The following is a 20,964-nucleotide window of genomic DNA, read 5'->3' on the forward strand; positions in this document are numbered from 1 at the left end:
TCTTAGGGTTTATTTCTAGAAATGCTCAAAATCACAATAAAACTTCACATTTATACAGCACTGCATGTTTTCTACCTCCAAAGGAATGATCTCCATGAGTTTATACATGTACATAAGACCTTTTTGCTAAGGAGCTCATCCAGCCAAATACCAAACATCCTCAAATCCTGTGATGCTGGTATTTGGCTGGAGAGCCCTGGGATTTCATGGGCAGGGCCCTGGAAGAAGCCTGCATGCAAACTCCAAACCAGCAAGAAGATGACACTAAGCTTTCCACTCCCTGTGTATGTTGCAATCCTGGTTCCTCTTCCTTAGGGTGATACTCTGCAATATAATTCAGACCAATCTCTCAGAGGTTAACTCAAAACCTAGCCTAGGGTGATGCTCTTCATAGAAGCTGAAGTGTATTGGCTGGCCTGTGTAAATTATGGACAGACAAGTTCCACCTGTGAGCATGTCTAGGTTAAGAGCTTTGCAGACTGAAGCCTTTCATAGTAGTCTTTAAGGCTGCTGATAATTACTGATAGGATGAAGCACCAAGGAAAACTTAAGTCAGAAACAGAAGAGCACAAGAACACGAAGAAAGAGCAAAGATCCTTCTCCTTCCCCAGTAAAAATATACTCATAATCAAATAATTAGATGTCTTTCTTTCTTACATGTTACTGCAAGTGATTATCTCAGTACAAACCAGATCCAAACTCCTTGCCAAGACCTGATGAGTAAGCAGAAAAAACCCCTGGGGCTCCTCTCTCCCATTCTTGTTCATGTGGTAAGATGGTATTTTAATGGAGCACTGAAGCAGCAGCAATGAGAAATGAAAAGCAACTGTGAGACCATCTAAACCAAGTGTTCCAGAAGAGGACAGAACTAGCTCAGCAGCACTGCAATGCTTTAAGGCTGTTCAGGTGCTAAAACAAACCCATGAAAGCCAAACAAATTGTAGGATGTGAAGCATGTTCCAGTCTCCAAGAACCAAAGTACATATACACAGGAAAACTACAACTCCTGATTAAGTACCTACCAAACTTATGAAGCAAGACTCCAGCACTGTAACTCTAACTTTAAATCCCAAACTGATTTTAGTTTTGGACCTTAAGAACAAGTGTTCTGAGACACAAATCAGAACTAACTTGTCTGGGCAAATTGAAAAGCCTCTATCCTTGGAGGCTTCTAGGATTCAGCAAATGAAGCCAAGCTCATCTGATCCAATGTTTGTGATAATTGTGCTTCAAGCTGGAGGCTGGGACAGGTTTAGCCTAACGGATCCTCCAGAGAGCCCTCCCAAGCACTATTCCTATTATTCTATGAATTCTAACATGTGTTAAAATATTAAAACAGCCCTAAGATTATAAAGACTACCAATAATACTGTATTTGAAATGCATTAACCCTTAAAAAAACCAAGCTCACTATGTCAGATAGAAATGCAAAGCTTAAGTCTCTCTCAGTCTGACATAATCATACCCAACTGGGAGGAAGAAAAAAGCCCCACACTACTCAAATGAAGTCAGGGAACATTCCAATATTAATAAAAAGACAAGAAAATTCAGTCACAATTAAATTGCTTTATTGCAATCAATCCATCTTTAAATCAGTATTTCAGTTTCACTTTGATTCCAGCAATGATTGCAACAAAATTAAGATGTGCTTTTAGAGAAGAAATGTTTAATTAAATGATCTTGGACAAGATGCAGGCAACAGCCAGCTAGTCTGGACAAAGAACTTGGAAGGCTGTAATGCACTTCAGTGTGTAAGAAACCCAGCAAGGCAGCATATATTCCTATCACCACGATTCCAAAACTACATCTTAAAAACAGCAACACAAGAAGTTAAGCATCTCATACAGGAGGAAATTATGATAGGGAAATTAATAAACTATTCATCAACCCAGCAGAATTTAGTAATTCTAATTGTGTCTGAGAACAAGGGTAGGGTTTAATAGTTAAGCAGAAAGTTTCTTTGACAGATATCAGACCAAATTTCAGTTAAACATCTAACTTACTATCCTGACCTCCCTATAGCTCAGAGTCCAATCCTCATCTGTTTCATGCATTTACCTGTCAAAACTGTCTGCTAACAAAAACAAGGATACTGGTGTAAGGACAGACCATCCTGTAGCCTGGAATACTGAAGGTTATGCTCAACATTTCAAATAACTGTGATTGTTGTACTGTAACAGGCTTGTAATACAAAACAAAACCCTTTATTTTTTGTGCCTTTACTTTACAGAAACAGATGCAAAGTTACTTTCTTTTTCCAAAGACACTGAGCATTTAACACATTAGCAGATACTCTGCACCCTGTTACTACAGAGACCTAAGTATCAGAAAGTCTGAAAACTGCCAAATGATGTTGTCTCTACTGTCCACATGAGATACAAACAGAAGTCAGCCTAGTTGTACTTTTTTCCTTCCTAGATGGAAGAGTCTTAATAGAATTCTTAAATAGCAGCTGGAGGTCTGTTTTATAGTGCACAGAAATGCAGAGGGAGTGCACAGTTATACCAAGATAAGGAATCTGGGTTTTTTCCAAACTTAGAAATTGAATATAGCAATTAATAAAACAAATTCTGGTTAGAATTCTAGAGCTTACCATTTAGAGACTAGTGTTGTTAAACACAAGGTTTCTGAAATTATTTGGGGTATTTGGACTTGCTGGGGAACAGGGCTTGCCTGGCTTCTCTTCAGAAGCTTCCTACAATACCTATGGCTTAGGAAAATGCAAAGCAGTAAGCTGCTTTTTCACTCAGTCTGTATTGGCTCAGCAATTTCTATCTCAACAAAAGATTAGTTCCTTCTCTTTGTACTCATGTGAGCCTCTATCAAGCAAATGAAAATAAATTCATAACAGGTTTGACAAACAGAACACCACCGAGATGAAATATGCAACAAATTTATCTGGGAAGCAAAATAACCAGGATGAAACAGTCTAACCACGCAACACAAAGTACAACTGGCAAGAATTAACAGATGTGCTGCTTAGGATATGGGAACAAACAATTTTGAGAAGCCCGTTACTGCACAAGCAATCCTCAGTGCAAGTTTCTCAAAGCTTACCACAGGGGTGTGCACACAAATCAGCTTATGGTTACTTCATTGACTGCATCGTGGTACCACGCTTGCATCTCAGGGAAAAAGATTTCCACTGGGTTAGCTAACTTCATACACACCCTTCAGAGCAGTTAAACTAGTGCAACACCTTGTGTGGACACCTGTATTGTCTCAAAGCAGAACTTGAAAAAAGGTGCACACCATTTTCCTGCAGTAATTCAAATGTGTTCATTTAAACCAATAAACATTCAGTTGCTTTCTGAACTTTTGATCAATGACTTCACCTCCAAAACTTACTAGGAGGAAGGTCAATACATTTCAGGACAATCAACCTTTACAGATCACATTTCCATACAAACAGTTCCCTTCCACTGCTAGAAGCAGCTATTATCAAAACCAGGCATGCTTCCAAACATACAGCTTTCTCTCCAGTGAAACCAGCTCAAGTTTTAAGTCTCCATCTTGTCCCAAGAAAAAGTGACTGGTCAGAAAGAAACGTCTCACAGATCAGATTCAGCCTGTGATGAATGATGTGAACAGTGCTTATTTTAGAACATTTCCATATAAATGCTGTATTTCCCCTACAAGGAATATTACTCCAGCAATACATAGAAAATCACTGACAAGGGATCTAAACACTATCATTTATTCAACACTGCAACTTAAAGACAACATATTTGAGATGTTTCTCTGAAATTCATCACCATATTGAATGCAGCAAACATTATAGCTAGATGAAATTGCACATTTTTAAAAGCAATTATTCTACTTGTTTCTCCCCTGGTAAAAAAAAAAACAACAACAAACATTTATTCAGCTGTATGTTTATCCAGCTTCTTCTGGAATTTCAGTCCAGGATCTGCATTAAGACAATCCTACTGAGAGAGATTTAATGAAGTTTAATGTGATGCACATGCTCCTGTGCCAACACTGGACGCTTTGTTAGATTCTACTGGATTTATTTGCCCCTCTTCTTTTAGCTTCACCTGTCTAAAGTCTTCCCTGACTTCTTCCAGCAGACCTGGCTTGAAAATGACATCCAGGGCTGTCATTGCCAAAGCTTTTGCTGTGCGCAAAGCGTAGAACTGAGCAGTCTGTGACCCTGCAGAAAAAAAAACAACACACTTCAGGTCAGATGATTATGTATTAGCTGCAAACCACAAGCTTACTGCAGAAGGCATATTCTGTAAAAGATCTTCACGTTTCAACGGCAAGAGGAGTTCCTTAAAAAATCTACTTGAATGAAATATGTCTATTTTCTGAACCCTCCAGACAAATATTCACTTGCAAGTACTTAACTTTTTGCTACTGATCTAATCAACTGAGACTCAAAACAGGAAAGAAGTGTTCACATTTTTCTTTTTAGAAAATGCAGACTTTTATACCTTTATCTCTATTACATTTCTGGAGTACTGTGCTTTAGGAGTGAAATTACTTTTATCTTTTAGTTCATGTTTAGGAAGTCTTCTGAATATGCTACTAGGAATAATCCTTCTGATTTCTTCTGTTGAGATGGTATATAAGTTAATTGTTCTAGTATACTTCCCACATACCTTTAACTTTTAACACAACAATAGAAATTGATGTTTTGTCAGCTTTTTTCTGCAACTCTACAATTAACCAAGTTCATTGTTTCAGGACAGCTCAGATCCCACCATTCCTGAAGAAAGTTACTCCCTTTCTATATAGGCATTTACATGCAGCCACTTCCAGATCTAGTACTTAAGCTTTTATATACATTTACTACCCTGCAACTTTGATTACCACAGAAGCATGTAAAAGCTTTAATCCTCTGTAATTTGAAATATTTTTAATTTCTAGATTTGCTGTAATGAAGAGCAAGCAACCGGTCCCTACAATGCATAATGGTTCCAAATATAAAGCTCCAACCCTTTTCATTTCCACCCACCTGCAGCTTCTGTGTATTCCTCAGTATGATTCAATGCATCAGAGCCAATATAGAAATAAGGATGAAGCCCAGGGACTACAAATGTAACATTTCCAAAGTCTGTGGAACCTAGAATCAGTATAGAAATTTTCATAATGAACAAGCATGGAAGAGTTCTAAATGCTGTAAGAAAACATATGATAGGTATTATCTCCAGCCCATATCTAAACTAGAATATCCTTTGCCCCAAATACTAAAGTAAAAGCATTTCTAGAGTCATTATCCAGAGAAAAAACCTCCCATTACCAAAATGTTTTCCCTACCTAGCCATCTTCAGATGCTGCTCTCCATGTGCGTCTAATCAACAATCAGTCTGCAAGGAACATGTATCAGCATGTTTCTATGCCATTTACTGCTATTTTTTTATAGAGCATCTACTGATAGTAAGCTGTTAACTCAAAATAGAAAAGCTGCAAACCTTAGAGATTTGGGCAGTTCAGCTATTTTCCTGCTACAGCCTTAGAAGCACGCCCAACAATTCCCGCTATTCACCAATATGCAAATACTTATGAGGTAGGAGACTCTGAAGGAGGAACAATCTATCTTTAAGCAAAAATAGCCTGAGGACAACTATTTGTGCCTGCCCATGAAGAGGGGTTGAAACCAGATGATCTTTAAAGGTCCCTTCCAACCCAAACCATTCTATTCTATTTTTTCCTGGGTTTTTTGATTATTCTCAGTTATGGAAACCGTAACAGCAAAACATTCTTGAAACAATCAGATCAGAACTACACTCCAGACACAACACTAGTGCTTTGTAGACATTTTAAAAATCCTTGATAGCAATGCTGCAGGTTTTGATGATGACTTTCATGTCTGACTAGCACTTTCAGTATGTTAGCCAGTGATAGGACTTATCTCTCACAGTACTGCCTTATCTATTAAACAATATCATAGAGAAGTAGTAGATCCTTCATAGTAAATCATCCAAGAGTTTGCAACTACTTCCCAAGTGCCTTTTTGTTTTACTCAAACAAGCAATCCACTCAGTATTTGTTAAAATTGCATTTGAAAGCTGGAAAAAAATCAACATACCAGTTATTGTGAAATTCAGGTAACAGAGGAAGCCTTGTTTAGTAGCAGGGAAAAACAGGAATGACAAACTTGGATCTCAATTAACTTTTTTCAGGCCAATCCAGAGCTGCAAGGTTTTTTTTCTTTAGCAATGGCATATAAAATGACTGTTTCAAAGATTGAAAATTATTTGTGACATATCAGGTTGCCTCCATATCATGATACTTCATGGAGAGAAGATACTGCTAATGCCTTTAAGGCTTAGTAATTAAATGATTGAAGAATACTGATTTTACTTGGAAGCCTATAGTTACCAAAAGCACATCCACAGAGCCTACATAATGTCAACAGAAGACAAAACTAGCTTGCTATTTGCTCTGCATACAGACAGAGGCAGCAAGGCTTATCCAAAAACCCTATTTTCCCACAAATTCAGTATGCATGTGAAGAAAACCCAACTCCTGGCACAGCAACAAGTTACTTTAATTTTCAGTAATCTACACTATTGATCCATTCTTTCATCAGCCTGAAAAGACAAACCAGAAGCCTAGAACTTCTGACTACTCCAGATTAAACCAAGAGTTCTAAACTTGGCCTTATTAAGCTCTAATCAACAAATGGCTGGAAAGACCATGTTGGTACATGAAGCATTAAAAGTTTCGGTGCATCCCACCTCTCAGTCATGTAATCTCACTTAAATTTATATCAAAATCCATTCTACTACCAGTTTACAAGTTATTTTTGCTGAATGTAAGGGATTTAAACTTGGTATTTTCTAGTGAGATGGAGAGCTTACCAAAACAAAATCAAGGCAGCTTTTAATAAAAACATGACAGTCAAATCTTTCCCTCTATCAGAAAAAATGTTACACTCTGTAGTAATAATAACCTAGTGGCATGTTTAAAAACATCAGTTATTCCAAAAGTTTCCATACAAAGATCTGGAACTGTACACTTGCTAGAGATGTTCAAATAGGGATTCCTTCTACAAGCATAAATAATTGCACAGTTATCAATGCAATATACAGACTTGTGCACTGTCTTCAGTAGAAAGGCACTGGTAGCTCCAGCCTCTCAAGAATATATCCTGAAGCTGCTACTGAAGCCTCTTCAAGTCACTGAGCATGTACTGGAAGCCTGTATTACCACAAACATGGCTGGAGAGGGAAAATGCAAAAGATTCCAGGAAGTATATACAGCCTCAAGCTTCAAAAGCGGTATTTTCAAAACATACTGGCTCCTTCTAACTATTACCTGTTTCAGTCTTGCACACAGGTGGCCAGTGAACTCCATGAATGCTACAAATATTACAGTAAGTTATGACAGGCATGGGTGCTTCAGCTGAGGCACGCTGAACTGAGCTGTCTGCCTTGGGAGGTCACCAGTGCCCTGCGGCAGAGCTACGCTACCAGCAGGAGAAACAGGTCATGGCATCTGGTCAAAGCTAACTCAGATCCACAGTATTTCCCATGATCCTGGCACTGTGACAAAAGGAGCAGAGTGTGCACAAAGCACACACAGGGCAGTGTGATGTGATGGACTACAGGAACCCTTCACATTGCTCAGCTGCCCGGGGCAGTACCTGCGAGCAGACCGACACTAATGCCCATGCAGAGGTGGCAGCCAGTATGCTCATCTCTAAATGACTTTGCTGCTGCACAGACATGGAGAAGCAACTGAGCTATCTTCCTTCCCTTTCAACAGAAGGAACTGATATCCTAAAAGAAAACACTGAAAACCTTATGAAAGCCAAACTGAAAAAGAGAGGTCTTGAAAAAGATAAGACAAAATACTCAACCCCTCCCAAGAAAGGGCAGCATACAAAATTCCACTCCTATGTCTCTGGAGACTGGGCTTTGTTATCACTCCTGAATCCCCACTGCAAAAATTGAGAGAAGCAGCTGTGGAAAGCAAATTCAGTAAGGCCCAAAATAACTGCTTCTTACTTGAAATATTTTCAGAAATATTATGGAAAGCAGTAACCATTTTCTGATACCTGTTGGGAACATTTCAAATACAGAAACACAGGACAGAGCTTCTGTTTTTTTCTTTTGGCTTTTTAATTATGAACAAACTATGTTTAGCCTACCTCTATCCCAATATTATACACACCTTGAGTTGATTAATCTAAGCTTTAATCCTAACAAAAAAAAACAAAAACAGATTAACTTACCTGACAAACCATTCAAGATAGAGTCTTCTGATATAAACTCTATTCCAAGCTTCTTTCCATTCTCCTTGTAAACCTTCTGCAGGCTCTTATTTGGAAGCACATTGTAATAATCATTTTCACCACCTTTTATTTCCACCTAGAAAAAAAAAAACAACCCCCATTATTAGAAATTTTTCACCAACTTAAGCCAGTTTAATGTCAACAACTTAAAGCCTGGAAAGTTAAATACATGTCCATACTTTAAAAGCCCATGTCAAAACAAACAAGTGCTAAGTTTTTTTAAAAAATGTAATATTCTGCTAAATATTATCCTTGATCAAAACACAGTTCTGTCAAGTTTCTGCTAGACAGAAAAATTACAGAAGCATGGATTTCAGAGAGCATCTGCAAAAACGGTAAGCAAACATTTCCTGTAACAGCTTCCAATTATTTCCACTACAGGTACTATTAAACTACACAGAGATCAATTCAGCCTTTCACCAAATTCCATCCTGTTTAGAACACTTCCAGTAACTACAACCCCATTCATGAAATGACTTCACACAGACAGGAAGTTTGAACCCAAATGTAAAAAAACAACATAATAAAACAGGTCTTAACTTTCATTCTGCATAAAGCAGAGACACTTCGAAATCCACACAGCACTGAGCAATCTGGTCTGATTGGTGCTGCTCTGAACAGAGGGTTAGACTAGAGACCTCCAGATCTGTCCCAACCTAGATTATTCTATCATTCTGTGACATGCTGTTTATAAAACAAAGCTTTCTTTCTGGACACAAAGCAACAGAATAGCAAATAGTATCATTGACATTTTGATTATTTTCAACTAAGCACCATGCAGACAAATGCTGTACGCCTCCATTTTCCATTCTGGCCTCGTTTATCTCCAACATAATAGAAACACAAGGCCATGAGCACATTCTTACTTTGCATCCTGTGGCCAGTGCTGCTGATCTGAAGCAGTTCTCAACCTTCTCTGTCAGAAGAGCAAGATCTGTCATTGAAGGGGCACGCAAGTAAAACTCTAGTTCAGTGTAAGAAGGAATGATGTTAGGTTTCACGCCACCATTTTTTATTACACCTGCAGGAAGGGAAAAAGTCATGTTACCAGTGCTAAATACAAACGTTTGATCTTCAGCCTTGTCATGAAACCCCTTGCTTGAGAACTAAATATAAATAAAAAAACAACAAAATGTCAACTGAAGATGAAATACATAGAGACTGTAAAAAATACACATGTTGACAGAATTTCTTCATTATGTCAGTTTAAGTGGAATATGTACATTTTTCAGCACAATTTCACTGTGTTCTTTGGTTATATACTTCAAGACAAGCCAAACTTGCATTTGCAATAAATCTATTGAAATTCAAAGCATGAGCTGTAAAATAATCTGGCTGCCACTGAAAATGAAAATATTTTTTTGATAAAGACCACCTTGGATTCCAACTTTCAAAGGTTTCCTCAACTAGAATGTTTCCAACTTATTTTGCCAACTTAACCAAGTTAAGTTACATTTCTCAGCAATACTGGAACAATGAGTGTGCTGCAGTGCACAGAAGGATCATTACACTCCTCATACTAATAATTTAGAAATTATTCTTTAGAAATATTACAGTGTATATTAAACAGTTTTATTAAAAAATGAAGTCTGTGTTGAAAGTGTTCCCTCAAAGAGTTGTGTAGCAATAGTTTTCAATTATGTTAAAGACACTGCCATAAAGACCACAGTTAGATATCTCAACAAAAAAAAAAAAGGATTGTAGACTTCAAGTCCACATTAGATTTTAATGCATTAACAGGTCATTGCTTTCAACAGGCTGCTTTTTCCCCTAGCCCCCTACCCTCAGTTTATATATGTGGAATTAAGTTTTCTATGGAAGCTGAAACACCATCTACCTTAGATGGAAATACTGCATAAAGTTACTGATGTGTCACTGAAGCCTGAAAAGACAGCACTATCAGGAAGGAAATATGTAACAAATGTTTACTTTTGGTGCAGAAAACCTATTAATACTACAAACCCCTCCCTTCATTAAAGCCATTACCAGTCTCAAATAGAGTCAAAGTACTGAGTGTTGAATTAAATCACTATCAGTGCTAGTTCATAACAAAAGAGATAGCTCAGGAAGAGGGAAAAACATCACAAAAGGAGCCAGCAAATCAGCAAGGAATCATGCAAATTTGCATGACACATCACAACATGTTTGATAAAACACATAAATGAATGATCTTTCATTTGTCTTCTAACACATCTGTAAATGGAACTGGATAGAGTCTAAGAGAATATCAGTGCTGACATTTCAAACCATCTCCAATATGGACTGGACAGCAGAGCTTACAAGTAGCTGCCTGCACACTACTAACAGTACCTGGTTTGCCCTGCTTCTAGATGGCACTTTCTTTTTTTACAGCCTGTTTCATACAATTTCTTGAACAGAGAAAAAAAAAATATCTACATTCCTGTTTTTCAAGGGGGCAACACTTATACCACTTATAAGCAGGGAAGAAAGAAACTTCACAAATATTAGACAAACTCAAACCAACACTGCTCAAGTACATAAAACATTGCCTAGAAATTCTAGACTTCCAAGTAATGGAAAATATTTCAGTTCTTGTTAGTGGGTTAACACTAGGATTTTTAGGATCACTTAAGCCACCCGTGGCTGTTAGTGCAAGTCTGCAATATAAAATCTCCAACACACTGTTGCAAAGAAAGCATCCCTAAAATTAAATCCCATTCCGGCTGCTTATACTTCCCCAAAGTTATATTAGATATTTCCAGTTTGAAAACTAGGTTTATGATAACAACTGTATCAACACAGTCATTTAAGTTTTGCTGTGGTTCAGGAAGTGTTACCTCTGAGAGGTTTGTTTCGATACTAATTTTTTTGCCCAATGTAGCCTGTAGAAACTATAAAGAAAGTAGTTTTTAGAGCTTCAGGCTTAGGCACCTCCAACCTTAAACCTGCAACAATTGAGTTTCAGACACCACAACTTGTAATTAAGTGTCTTGTTTCCTACAGAGCAATAGGAGAGAGAGCTAAGGCTGTGTCCACTGTCTGAAAATCATTTGGGAATGCCACACAGCAGAACTGCAAACATCTTCATCTACAATCAAAAGGGCTTCCAGACTCCTCTCAACTATCCTGGAGAGAAATACACATGTGAAGTATACAGCACAAGATGTGTAACAGTTAATTAGCTCAGAATTCTGCAATTGTTTTAAGCTCATGACAAATTTTCCAAATAAGCAATTCTACATTTCTGAGTCCAGTAGAAATGGCAAAGTTTTTAATTTCAACTTGGAATAAGTTGTTTGGGTGTAAGAAGGAAAACATGGGTTTATAGCTGAAGAGCAGCTTCCGTCTCAACTTCTGAAACTTTCTCACTGTACAAAAAAAAATGCATGATGTTGAAGGAGTACAAACTAAGCTTAATGGTTAACATGTCTTATTGCAAAATGACCTGTCTACTTCAAGGTCTTCTAGATATTAAATATTAGAATCCAATGCACATGTAGTTGATTGGGCTACTAACTAGACCTAAAGGTTTCTGCCATCACCATTTTTTTTGTACTTCAGTAAATAAACCTCAGTCTCAGTAGACTGATCACTACAATCTTCCATAAAAGTAATCTAATTGAAGGAATGTGTACTACAAAAACCATGCAGCAACACTTCATTTTTCAGAAGCATTTAATCTTACATCTACACAATAACACATACGTTAACTTTAAGGAATTCAAGCCCATGTACCAAAATAAACTTAGTGGGATTTTTTTTTTCCTGAACTGCAACTCTTAACAGTTGCCTGGTCTCTACCTTGATACCAGTTTCCTCTTTTGAATCTGAGCCATAAGCCTATCTTCAGAAGTTAGTTCTGAACTAACATGATCTGAAAGATTACAGACAAACTATTTAAATGAAATGGTGCTATTTCATAAATATTGAAGTTACCATAATAATTTAGTGCAATAATGCAGTATTTTGAATTGTGGGGGGTTTTAAAGTTAGTATTTTAACAGGCTAAACTCTTTATTTGCTGGACATTATATTTAATGAAGATCTCACCATGAACTCTCCAGGTCGGTTTCATTTGCTGTCTTAAAACAGACAGATTGTTGTATGCAAGAACAGCAGCATCTAAAGCATTAACTCCTTCCCAAGGATAAGCAGCAGCATGAGAAGCTTTTCCATAGTATTTCACAGTCACACTAGGAAATAAAAGGCATTGCTTATTTGTTTTTCATTCACTGAAAAAAACCCTCTAAAATAAAAAGGTTGCTTTTTTGTTCACACAAATATTTAAGTTCTGTGTAGCAGAACACCAATTTACCTGACACTGCCACTGTTGCAAAGTTGAACTATCTTTGAGTGTGGGATGATTTTGAAAGACTTCTAGAAAATCAGTTAAATGGAACATAATCAAGAGCAAATCAGGCAAGAGGCCTACCAGTAACATAGCACTACACAGCCTTTTCCTGAGAACTACAGGCTTCACATACAAATTAAATGTCTCAAACACTTTTTTTTAATACCTCCTGACTGCTTTTGAGACCTAAAGTTACCAACATTCTTCTCAGATGGAAACAGAACCTTTCCCCTGATTGAAAATTAGAAGCTGATTGTCCTAATTCTCAAACTTCAATAAAACATGTACAGTATATAAACAGCAACAGTGCATTACTAAGATCACATGCAAGCCATGTCTAAATAGCACAAGTCAAATTTTTATCAATACTAGAGATTTTAACTAAATCTGGTTGTATTCAATACCCAGTCCTTTACATAAAAAACTCCATCCTCAAGCTCATAGAGTTGCCCCAAGACACACAAGCTGTCTCTTACCCAGCTAGGACCAGCCTAACTTGCTTGTCCCTCTGTCTGGCTCAGATGCCAGCTTAGGCATTTAGCTTTACCTGACCCCTCATGCTCTGAACCAGGCCATAGCTGTAGGGCAATACCAGAACTTAAATACTAGATAGCAAAGAGGGACACAATGGAATATCCTGTTTCACCAGCAAACATCTGCTACCGCCTGCAACCAAAATAAACTATGTCCTTTTCCATCCTCTTTTATCCTCCCGGACAACCACACATCCCATCTTAATAAAGTTTGTATTTCACAGAAACTTATTTAAAAAAACTTATCCATTAACATCCCAAGTATTAGCTGGAACCCTTCAAATCAGCTCACAAAGAAAGCAGGACAGATCCCTGGATATTCTTAAAAAAAAAAAAATGGAAATAAGGCAACATAAAGCAAAAAGCCATGTTGCAATCTTTTTTTTTTTACCCCAAAGAAACATGTGCTTCTTATTTAAAAGTGTTCTTTCTTGTACTGCTATTGCTACACAAATGTCACCTACTCTCTGAAGAAACCTAACAGATTTTTGTCCAGTAACAAAACTCTAAGCCAGTTTTAAGAGTATTAGCAGAAGAATGTAGATCCTGTTTGAATAACAATAAATAGGCAGATTAGGTAAAGAATAAGTGAATAAGAATCAGAAAATTTTGGCACGTTTTCACCAGTTATCCCAGTTTGTTAAATTTACTTCATGCACATGCCAGCATTTGCAGATACACTAAGATTAGTAATTTAGTAGTGATGGCCAGTCCTTCAACTCCTTGAAAACAAGCAAAAGATCAATTACAAGTAATCAAAACAGTCTTTGTTCCTTTGGAATTTCATTATTACGTAAATAAAGAGATAAGCTGAGTACATCAAGTTTTTGGAAGCAGCAAGCTGTTCCCCTCAGTTCTTCAGTTTCATGCCTCCTCCATACTCAAGGTTTAAAGGCTACCTAGGACTTGTATGCTACAGCAAACCATCAGCTTTGAAGGGAGTCCTGAATCTTCAAACTCAAAAGGTATTGCAACAGTTTAAATGAACAGAAAGACAGAACTATCAAGGAAAACTGCACCTTGAAGATTTTAAATACAAGTATAAGGTACAGCAGCCAAAAGCCAAGCTAAGCCTCGAACGATGTAACAAAAACCAGGTAAGACTCTTCAGAAACAGGACAGGATACAGCAGAGGGTTAGCTAGGCAAGGCAGACTAGCGGCTGCCAACTTCATCAGCTTCTACCATAAAACTCAGCACTAACAAAAGCAAATTATCCACCAAGAACAGCACTGGCAAAAGCAAAATGGCCAATAAAATTAAGCACATAGGTGTCTGGAAGGTAGCACAACCAAGATGAAAACAGCAGTACATCAAGTCAGAGAAATGGCTGGAAAACCAGTTATTTAAATACTACAGAATTTAGCCAGAGACAGACAAATGTAACACTTGGAAAAAACTGCTGCACTTGAAGGAGGTTACTAGTGGAGTCTTTACAAGACCTTATCACTAAGAATTATTATGAACTGTGGCATAAAATGTAAAATCAAAACCTGCTAAGAGGTTACTGCTGGGACACTATAAAACCAGAAGGTTTGTAATAACCAAAGAAGAACAGCATGGCCTGGCAGACTGGCAGAGCAAGAACAGAATTAAACTCAAAAGTATTTTTTAAAAATCATGTACTTACAGACTAAGCATTTGTCTATGAGTTGATTGCTTGGAAATGACTGAGGAGGAAGCCCCAAACACAACAGCTGTCTCCAAAACGGTAAGTAGACACTATAGTCTCAGCATCCACTGAGTAAGATGTAAGGAAATTCTACCTCAGGGACTGCATACTGGTTACGTACACCCAGCAAGGACAGGTCAAGTCATTCCAAGTACAAACAAGCAAGTGCTCACACTGAACGGCAGGGCTAATCAAAAGAAGACAAGGCATAACTTCTGAAGAGTTATATGGCTATCTAGCAAAGAAAAAGCTACTTATTTTGGGGGGTAAACATGAAGGAAAGTCAAGGACTACTTTGAACAAAAAAGTTGACGTGAGAGTTAATAGATGCAACGTAGCCATGATTAAATTTAAGCTGGAAGTTAATAAGGATGCAAACAACAGCAGTCAGGCTCAACTGTCTGCTTCTTCCAAAATTGGCAGAGAAAACCTGAAACACTATCAAAACTCATGAAAACACACAGAGGACTACATGACCTCGCACCCAGGAAAGCAAGGAAGTACAATCAATGAGACTCCCTCCAGATGCAGGTTCTGAAATTTAAGGAATGGATGTTTTTAAATGAAACTTTTTTTAACAGACAAGAATCACAATCACGTACAAAAAGAAACGCCTAGCCACATCAGAAAAAAAGAACGGATTTTGGGGACTCATGCAAGTTTACCTCTGAACAGCCAGGGATCCTGAACACTAGGCTGAGCACTGAACTCTGGAGGAACGGCTCAGAGGGTCCAGAACTGCCACCTGGCTCCTCAGCTGCCCGCAAACACTGTCTCAAGGGCACCTGCCAGGTCCCCGGCCCTAAGCTCAGCTCTCTCCGGAGAGGAAAGAGAGGAGGAGAGCAGAAAAGGCTGATCACAAGCCAGCCCGTTCCACCCCACGCTGCTCAACTCACTCGTGCTCGGCCACGTCGGGCAGGTAGGCCGCGTCTTCTTGCGAGGGGTGCGCCATGAAGACCACGTCCAGCCCGTCGAACGCTCCCGCCTTGATCAGGTCTATCTTCCCTCCTCCCTGTTCCTCCGCAGGCGTCCCCAGCACCGTGACCTGCGGCGCAGACCAGCAGGGTCAGGGCCCGCCGGGCCCGGAGGGGCCGAGGCCGCAGCCCCCGCCTCCCCCCCCAACCCAACCCCGGGGCTCTCACCTGCGCGGCCGCGGCCGCCTCGGGCGCCAGGCTCTCCAGGGCGGCCTTCAGCCCCAGCGCGGCGCCGGCTCCCACCTCGGCGATCAGGTTGTGCCCGCAGGCGTGGCCGATGCCGGGCAAGGCGTCGTACTCGCAGAGGAAAGCGAGGCGGAGCGGCCGAGCGCCCTGCGGCGGGGCGGCCGCGGCCCAGTCGGCGCGGAAGGCCGTGCCCAGCTTGTAGCGCGGCTGCACGGCCCAGGCGGCGCCCGGCAGCTCCGCGCTGGAGAAGAAGCCGGTCATGCTGTCGTGCGCCTGCTGCTCCTGGTAGGCCAGCTCGGGCCGGCTCCAGATGCGGCGGCTCAGCGCGCCCAGCCGCGCCGCGCTGCGCTCCACGGCCTCGCACGCCCGCTGCTTCAGCGCCTCCAGCGCGGCGGGGCCGCCCGGCGGGGGCGGCTGCTGCGGCCTCATCCCGCGCTGCTCCCGCTGCCTCTCCCGCCTCCTCCGGGGCCCGAGCCGCGCTCCCCTGCTGCCGCCCCCGCTTTATGGCAGCCCGGGCGCGGAGCGCTGCCAGCCGGGGCTGGCCCGCGGCAGCGGGGCGGGGAAAGGCCTCGCCCCGGCCCGGAGCGCGGTTGCCGCTAGAACCAGCCCGTGTCCGTCCTTAGCCACGTTCTCGGGTCGCCTCCTTCCAGACCTGAAGTGCCTGCGGAACGCACGGCAGGTATCCCAAACACCTTGTTCTGGTCCGCTCGATAAAAAGGGATGGGGGGGGGGAGGGGGGGCACAAAACTGCATTGGAAAAAACAAGGTGAAAAACCCCACGCTGGTGTATTGATTGTGGCAAACAAGCTGTAACGCGTTAGTAGCCTGGGAAAAACACACTCTAGAGGAAATACGGTCTGGACAACATCGTGGTTCTTGTGGGGGGGCGGGGGGGGGGGGGAAAGCAAGAATCGTGCGTGTGTTGATTTGTGTGTAAACGAGAACAAGCTTTGCAGCTGCTAATTCAATCCGTGTTCTTGGAATCAAACTGTCAACAAACGCTCGTGGTTTTGTTTTTGGAGGGTGGATGAGGTTTGGTAGCTTTCCATTGGTCTGAAGGAGGAACATCTGTTGTGGCCATAAAAAACCTGATGATCTAGTGTACCACATCCCACATTAGCAACGCTGGGTATTTAGGTTGAAATCCAGATCAGACTGAACTCAGTGGAAGTGTCGCTGTTAAATTCAAAGTGGCCTGCACTTCAAGCCAAAATCCAGAGCTTTAAAAACAATAGCACAGTGAGTACGACCAACAAAAGAAGGCTGTTGCTGTGTGTAGGAGCCACACACTGACTTGCCTAAGATAACATTCCAGTCTGGTTTACAAATAGCTTCCTGTTAGGATGTATGGAGACATACCATGCTGCAAAAGTGGATTGTGTATTGAAAAATGAAGCATGATAAGGGCTTCTTTGGTCAGATCATAATATCAGTATCACCAAAGAGCAGAATTTTAAATATCTCAGGAAGAGAAATGACTTAAGGCACTGAGGTACATTGTCTCTAACCATTAATGGATCAAGGATGCAACTACATCTTACACATTTCTTATCAAAGGAAAAGAAATGCAGGATAGATGGATTCAGACAAGTAAAGCCTTTTTCCTATAGATTTATCATTCCTGGCTCTTAAGAGTTGGTGATAGTGTGGTCAAATTTTCATTGCCTAGAGCAGACTGAGTTAGAAACTATGGGAGCAATGCTCTCCTAAGATTTGGTTCCATCACATACAAAACTTGGAGTTAAATCTGAAATTCCTCAGACAGCATGTTTATTCCTCAGGACCTTCTTCACCTTCCTTTCCCAGTCATCTGTGTATTAGCTATTTGACTTAGTGATTAAGACCTCACTGTTTGTCCGAATGCTGTGAACCTGTACCCAAAATAGCAAGGTAAATCCCGTGCTCAGGGCTCAGATGCACGCACTGAGAAGGCAGCTGTGGCTGTTTGAGACACTGCTGCCCCCAGCTCCTTGTACCTGCCGAAGGGTGCCTGCCCAGCTCTGGTGGCAGGCTGGGACTCCAGTGTCTGAGCTGTTGAGTGCAACGCCCAAGAGATTAACACAAGCTGCCCCCACTTCCCTTGGCATTTTATGCTTTTAAAACACTGGACTTTATCTTGAAGCAGCTTAGAATTACCTAAGTTTTCAGTCTGCTGACTCTGCTGTGTGGGTGATATCCTCTGGGAGAGAGGCAATAATATTTTAAACAGACACAGTTACTTTCAAAACAATCACTTTTATGCACCATTAGCTACTGGTATAAGCTTTGCTAGCTTTAGACTGGTTTCAAAAACAGTTCTCTTCTGTCCAGTGCAGATTTTCATTTGCGCTCTTGACAGCTGCAAGAAAGCACTAAGAGCTTAGTTGTGTCTGTATTTTGATTATTGTTTTGTTCTTTTTTTTTTTCTTTTTTTCCAGCTGGAGTGAGACTTCTTAACGAGAAACATCAGTTAACTCCAAGAAGAGTTCAAAAGTTGCCTGACGAATGCATTGCCAATTAGGGCAAGGAACTGTTCAAGAGGCAGGGCTGGATAAATTTGTATTTCTTGCTTTGGTTTGGCTCTCTGAAGAGTTACATAAAACCAAGCAGCTATTATGGGGCTCCTCGAAGAGTGCACAGTGTAATGTAAACAGAGAATTAAATCTCTGGTGTTACTGATATCCAATACTCTTTAAGAGGCAAAATGTACTGACTTCTTGCTCTCTCTCTTTCCTACTCAAACTTCTTTACTTTTGTAACAGCAAGGAAAGTGTTAAATACCAAAGATCAGACCTTGGAGAAAAATGCCTTGAACCTCCTCCCACTCCTCCAATAATAAAAAAACCCTGCCTCAACTATGTCCTTCTTACACTGCTCAATTTACATATGTATTTTAACCTCTAATATGGTCATGTATTTCATATTATACTATGGGTCAGTTGCTATATTTGTGTAATTTCTGTAGCAGCAGCATTACAGTCATAATGCTATTCCAGCTTGAAAAGATCTGTGATGAAAATGGCCTGATCATATAGATGCCCCATCAAGACACTTGATGCTAAAACAGCTCAATTACTGCCACTTTGAGCCTTAATTTGTTAATATTTGTTTAATTATTATGTTGTTATATTATAATTGATTGTGTCTTAAGTGTCCTCTTCAAGGCAGATGAGGCTTATTTAAAGTCAGATAAATTCGGCGATTGATTTCACAGCATGATTTACTAACAGGGTAATAAGCACAAACAGCCCAAAGTGGAAGGAAGAAGAGACTATGAGATGTGAATGGCTTAAATCCCTGTTGCTGCCAGCTCCTCTCTACAGCCTGAGCAACAAGCTACCTTACCTTTGGGAAGGACAGGAGCAAGCACATGAACAGTTTTTCCTACCGTGGGTTTGCTGGCTGACTCAGAGACCACTCGTGTTGTGGGCAGCCCCTGAAACAGGCAGGGGTTTAATGGTCAAAACCTGCAGGCACTTTGCCTATCAGTGTTACCTTCCCCCCACACACACCTGTAAAAGAGGGTTAATCCAACTCTGGATTCATGAGCCCAAATGTTCTCCCCTTTAAATCTTCATAGAGTTAAAGAGAAAGTGAAAAATTGTTACACAAACAACTACACATTTAATTGCTTCTCCCCTCTGCCAGTTTTTAAAATGGTTGATAATATTTTTATTATTTATGACAGTGCAAATGCAAGTGAAAAATGAAATGTAGACTGTGCTAAAATTACCAAAGCAGTGAAAAAAATGTGATCTTTCCTGATGTTAAAATGCCCCTTTACTAATACATGTATGCCACTGGTTACTTACAATGACACCTTGTGCTGTTAGAAATAAAGTGTAATTTTGCTATTGATTAAAACCAAACTATAGTCGGGCCCCAGCTCTTTTATTCCCTTAGAGGAAGAAAGTATTTTACAGCTCTTACAGATCTTTTTCTTAATTAGTTGAGTCTTTGAAGTGTTACAGCTGCTTGTTCATAAACAGTATCTTATCTGTGGGTAAAACAGACAGATGATCACTCAACTCAAACAGTTCAATATTCCAATTTCTATTTTAAAATTTCAATTTAAATATAGATGGAGATTTGTATCTCATAAAAATGGCGAAATCCTCTAGTTTGTTTCATATGACTATACTATTTTGTAGGTAGACAGCAAAATGATGATGTATTTACAACCCACAGGAATCTTAAGTGGATTACTTCTGCTGGGAATCACAAATTACTATTACGTAATTACTTTGTTGTGGATTTAGTGGTACTGAGGAGCTCTTGAGGCAGCAAACCAGCAGCTTATTGTGTCTAATTGAAAATCCTTCTACCCCCAAAGCTTTTTTATTCTTTTTTTTTTTTTTAATCTGAAGTATGATACATTGCATAATCACAAATACACTCGTATTTCAAGTGTTGACACTTTCCATAATACCTTAGAAAATGACATTTAAAAGAGTAATTATTTTTCCTCCTATTACTGAACAGATTTGTAGTAATCATGCACATGAAAACACAACAAGCCTTGTGGGTGTTCATTAATAATAATGACTTGCTTAAGATATTAATTTCAAAATAAAGATTTGCAAAACCATACTTTATCTATTCACAGTGGGAATGTACAAAGCAATATCACACTGGCAATAGCCATTATAACACACAATGACTTAGTCTTTATTTAATTTATGTGATCTCACAAACTTAAACACTTACAGAGTATGTTTGCACTCAGCACCTCTACTCTTGGCTTTACTGCTGACAAGCAGAGGTTTATGAGTATAGTGGATTTGCAAATTTGTTCGACTTTATATCAGTTTTCTGGAAAAAAAAAAGCAAATAAGTGCAAAAGGGAAAAAAATGTATTTGTCTGCAGAGCTACTAAAAAAAATAGTATTTCTAATTTACATTACTATGAACTTTGCTGACCTTGTTTATATGAATAACTCACAACAGTCCACTTGGATTTTTTCAGGTCAACGTAATACACATACAGCTTTGTCAGAGTTTTAGGGCAAAGTCATCGCTGCAGATCTTTTTGTATTTCTAAAATTCAAGGAAATTAGGACAGTCA

The 20,964-nt window shown here is 39.8% G+C and overlaps 1 protein-coding gene across 1 annotated transcript; it reads right to left on the reverse strand.

The window, feature by feature from the left end:
- Window positions 1-1,545: 1,545 nt before the first annotated feature.
- PM20D2 (peptidase M20 domain containing 2) lies at window positions 1,546-16,455 on the reverse strand. Its single transcript, XM_051613486.1, has 7 exons — window positions 15,903-16,455; window positions 15,657-15,805; window positions 12,256-12,398; window positions 9,111-9,265; window positions 8,185-8,320; window positions 4,960-5,067; window positions 1,546-4,152 (listed from the first exon to the last, which is right to left on the reverse strand). The coding sequence occupies exons 1-7, from the start codon at window positions 16,347-16,349 to the stop codon at window positions 3,950-3,952; spliced, it is 1,341 nt and encodes a 446-aa protein (XP_051469446.1). The 5' UTR covers window positions 16,350-16,455; the 3' UTR covers window positions 1,546-3,949.
- Window positions 16,456-20,964: the final 4,509 nt, after the last annotated feature.

Source organism: Apus apus, chromosome 3, assembly GCF_020740795.1.
Source record: "Apus apus isolate bApuApu2 chromosome 3, bApuApu2.pri.cur, whole genome shotgun sequence".
NCBI classification, from domain to species: domain Eukaryota; kingdom Metazoa; phylum Chordata; class Aves; order Apodiformes; family Apodidae; genus Apus; species Apus apus.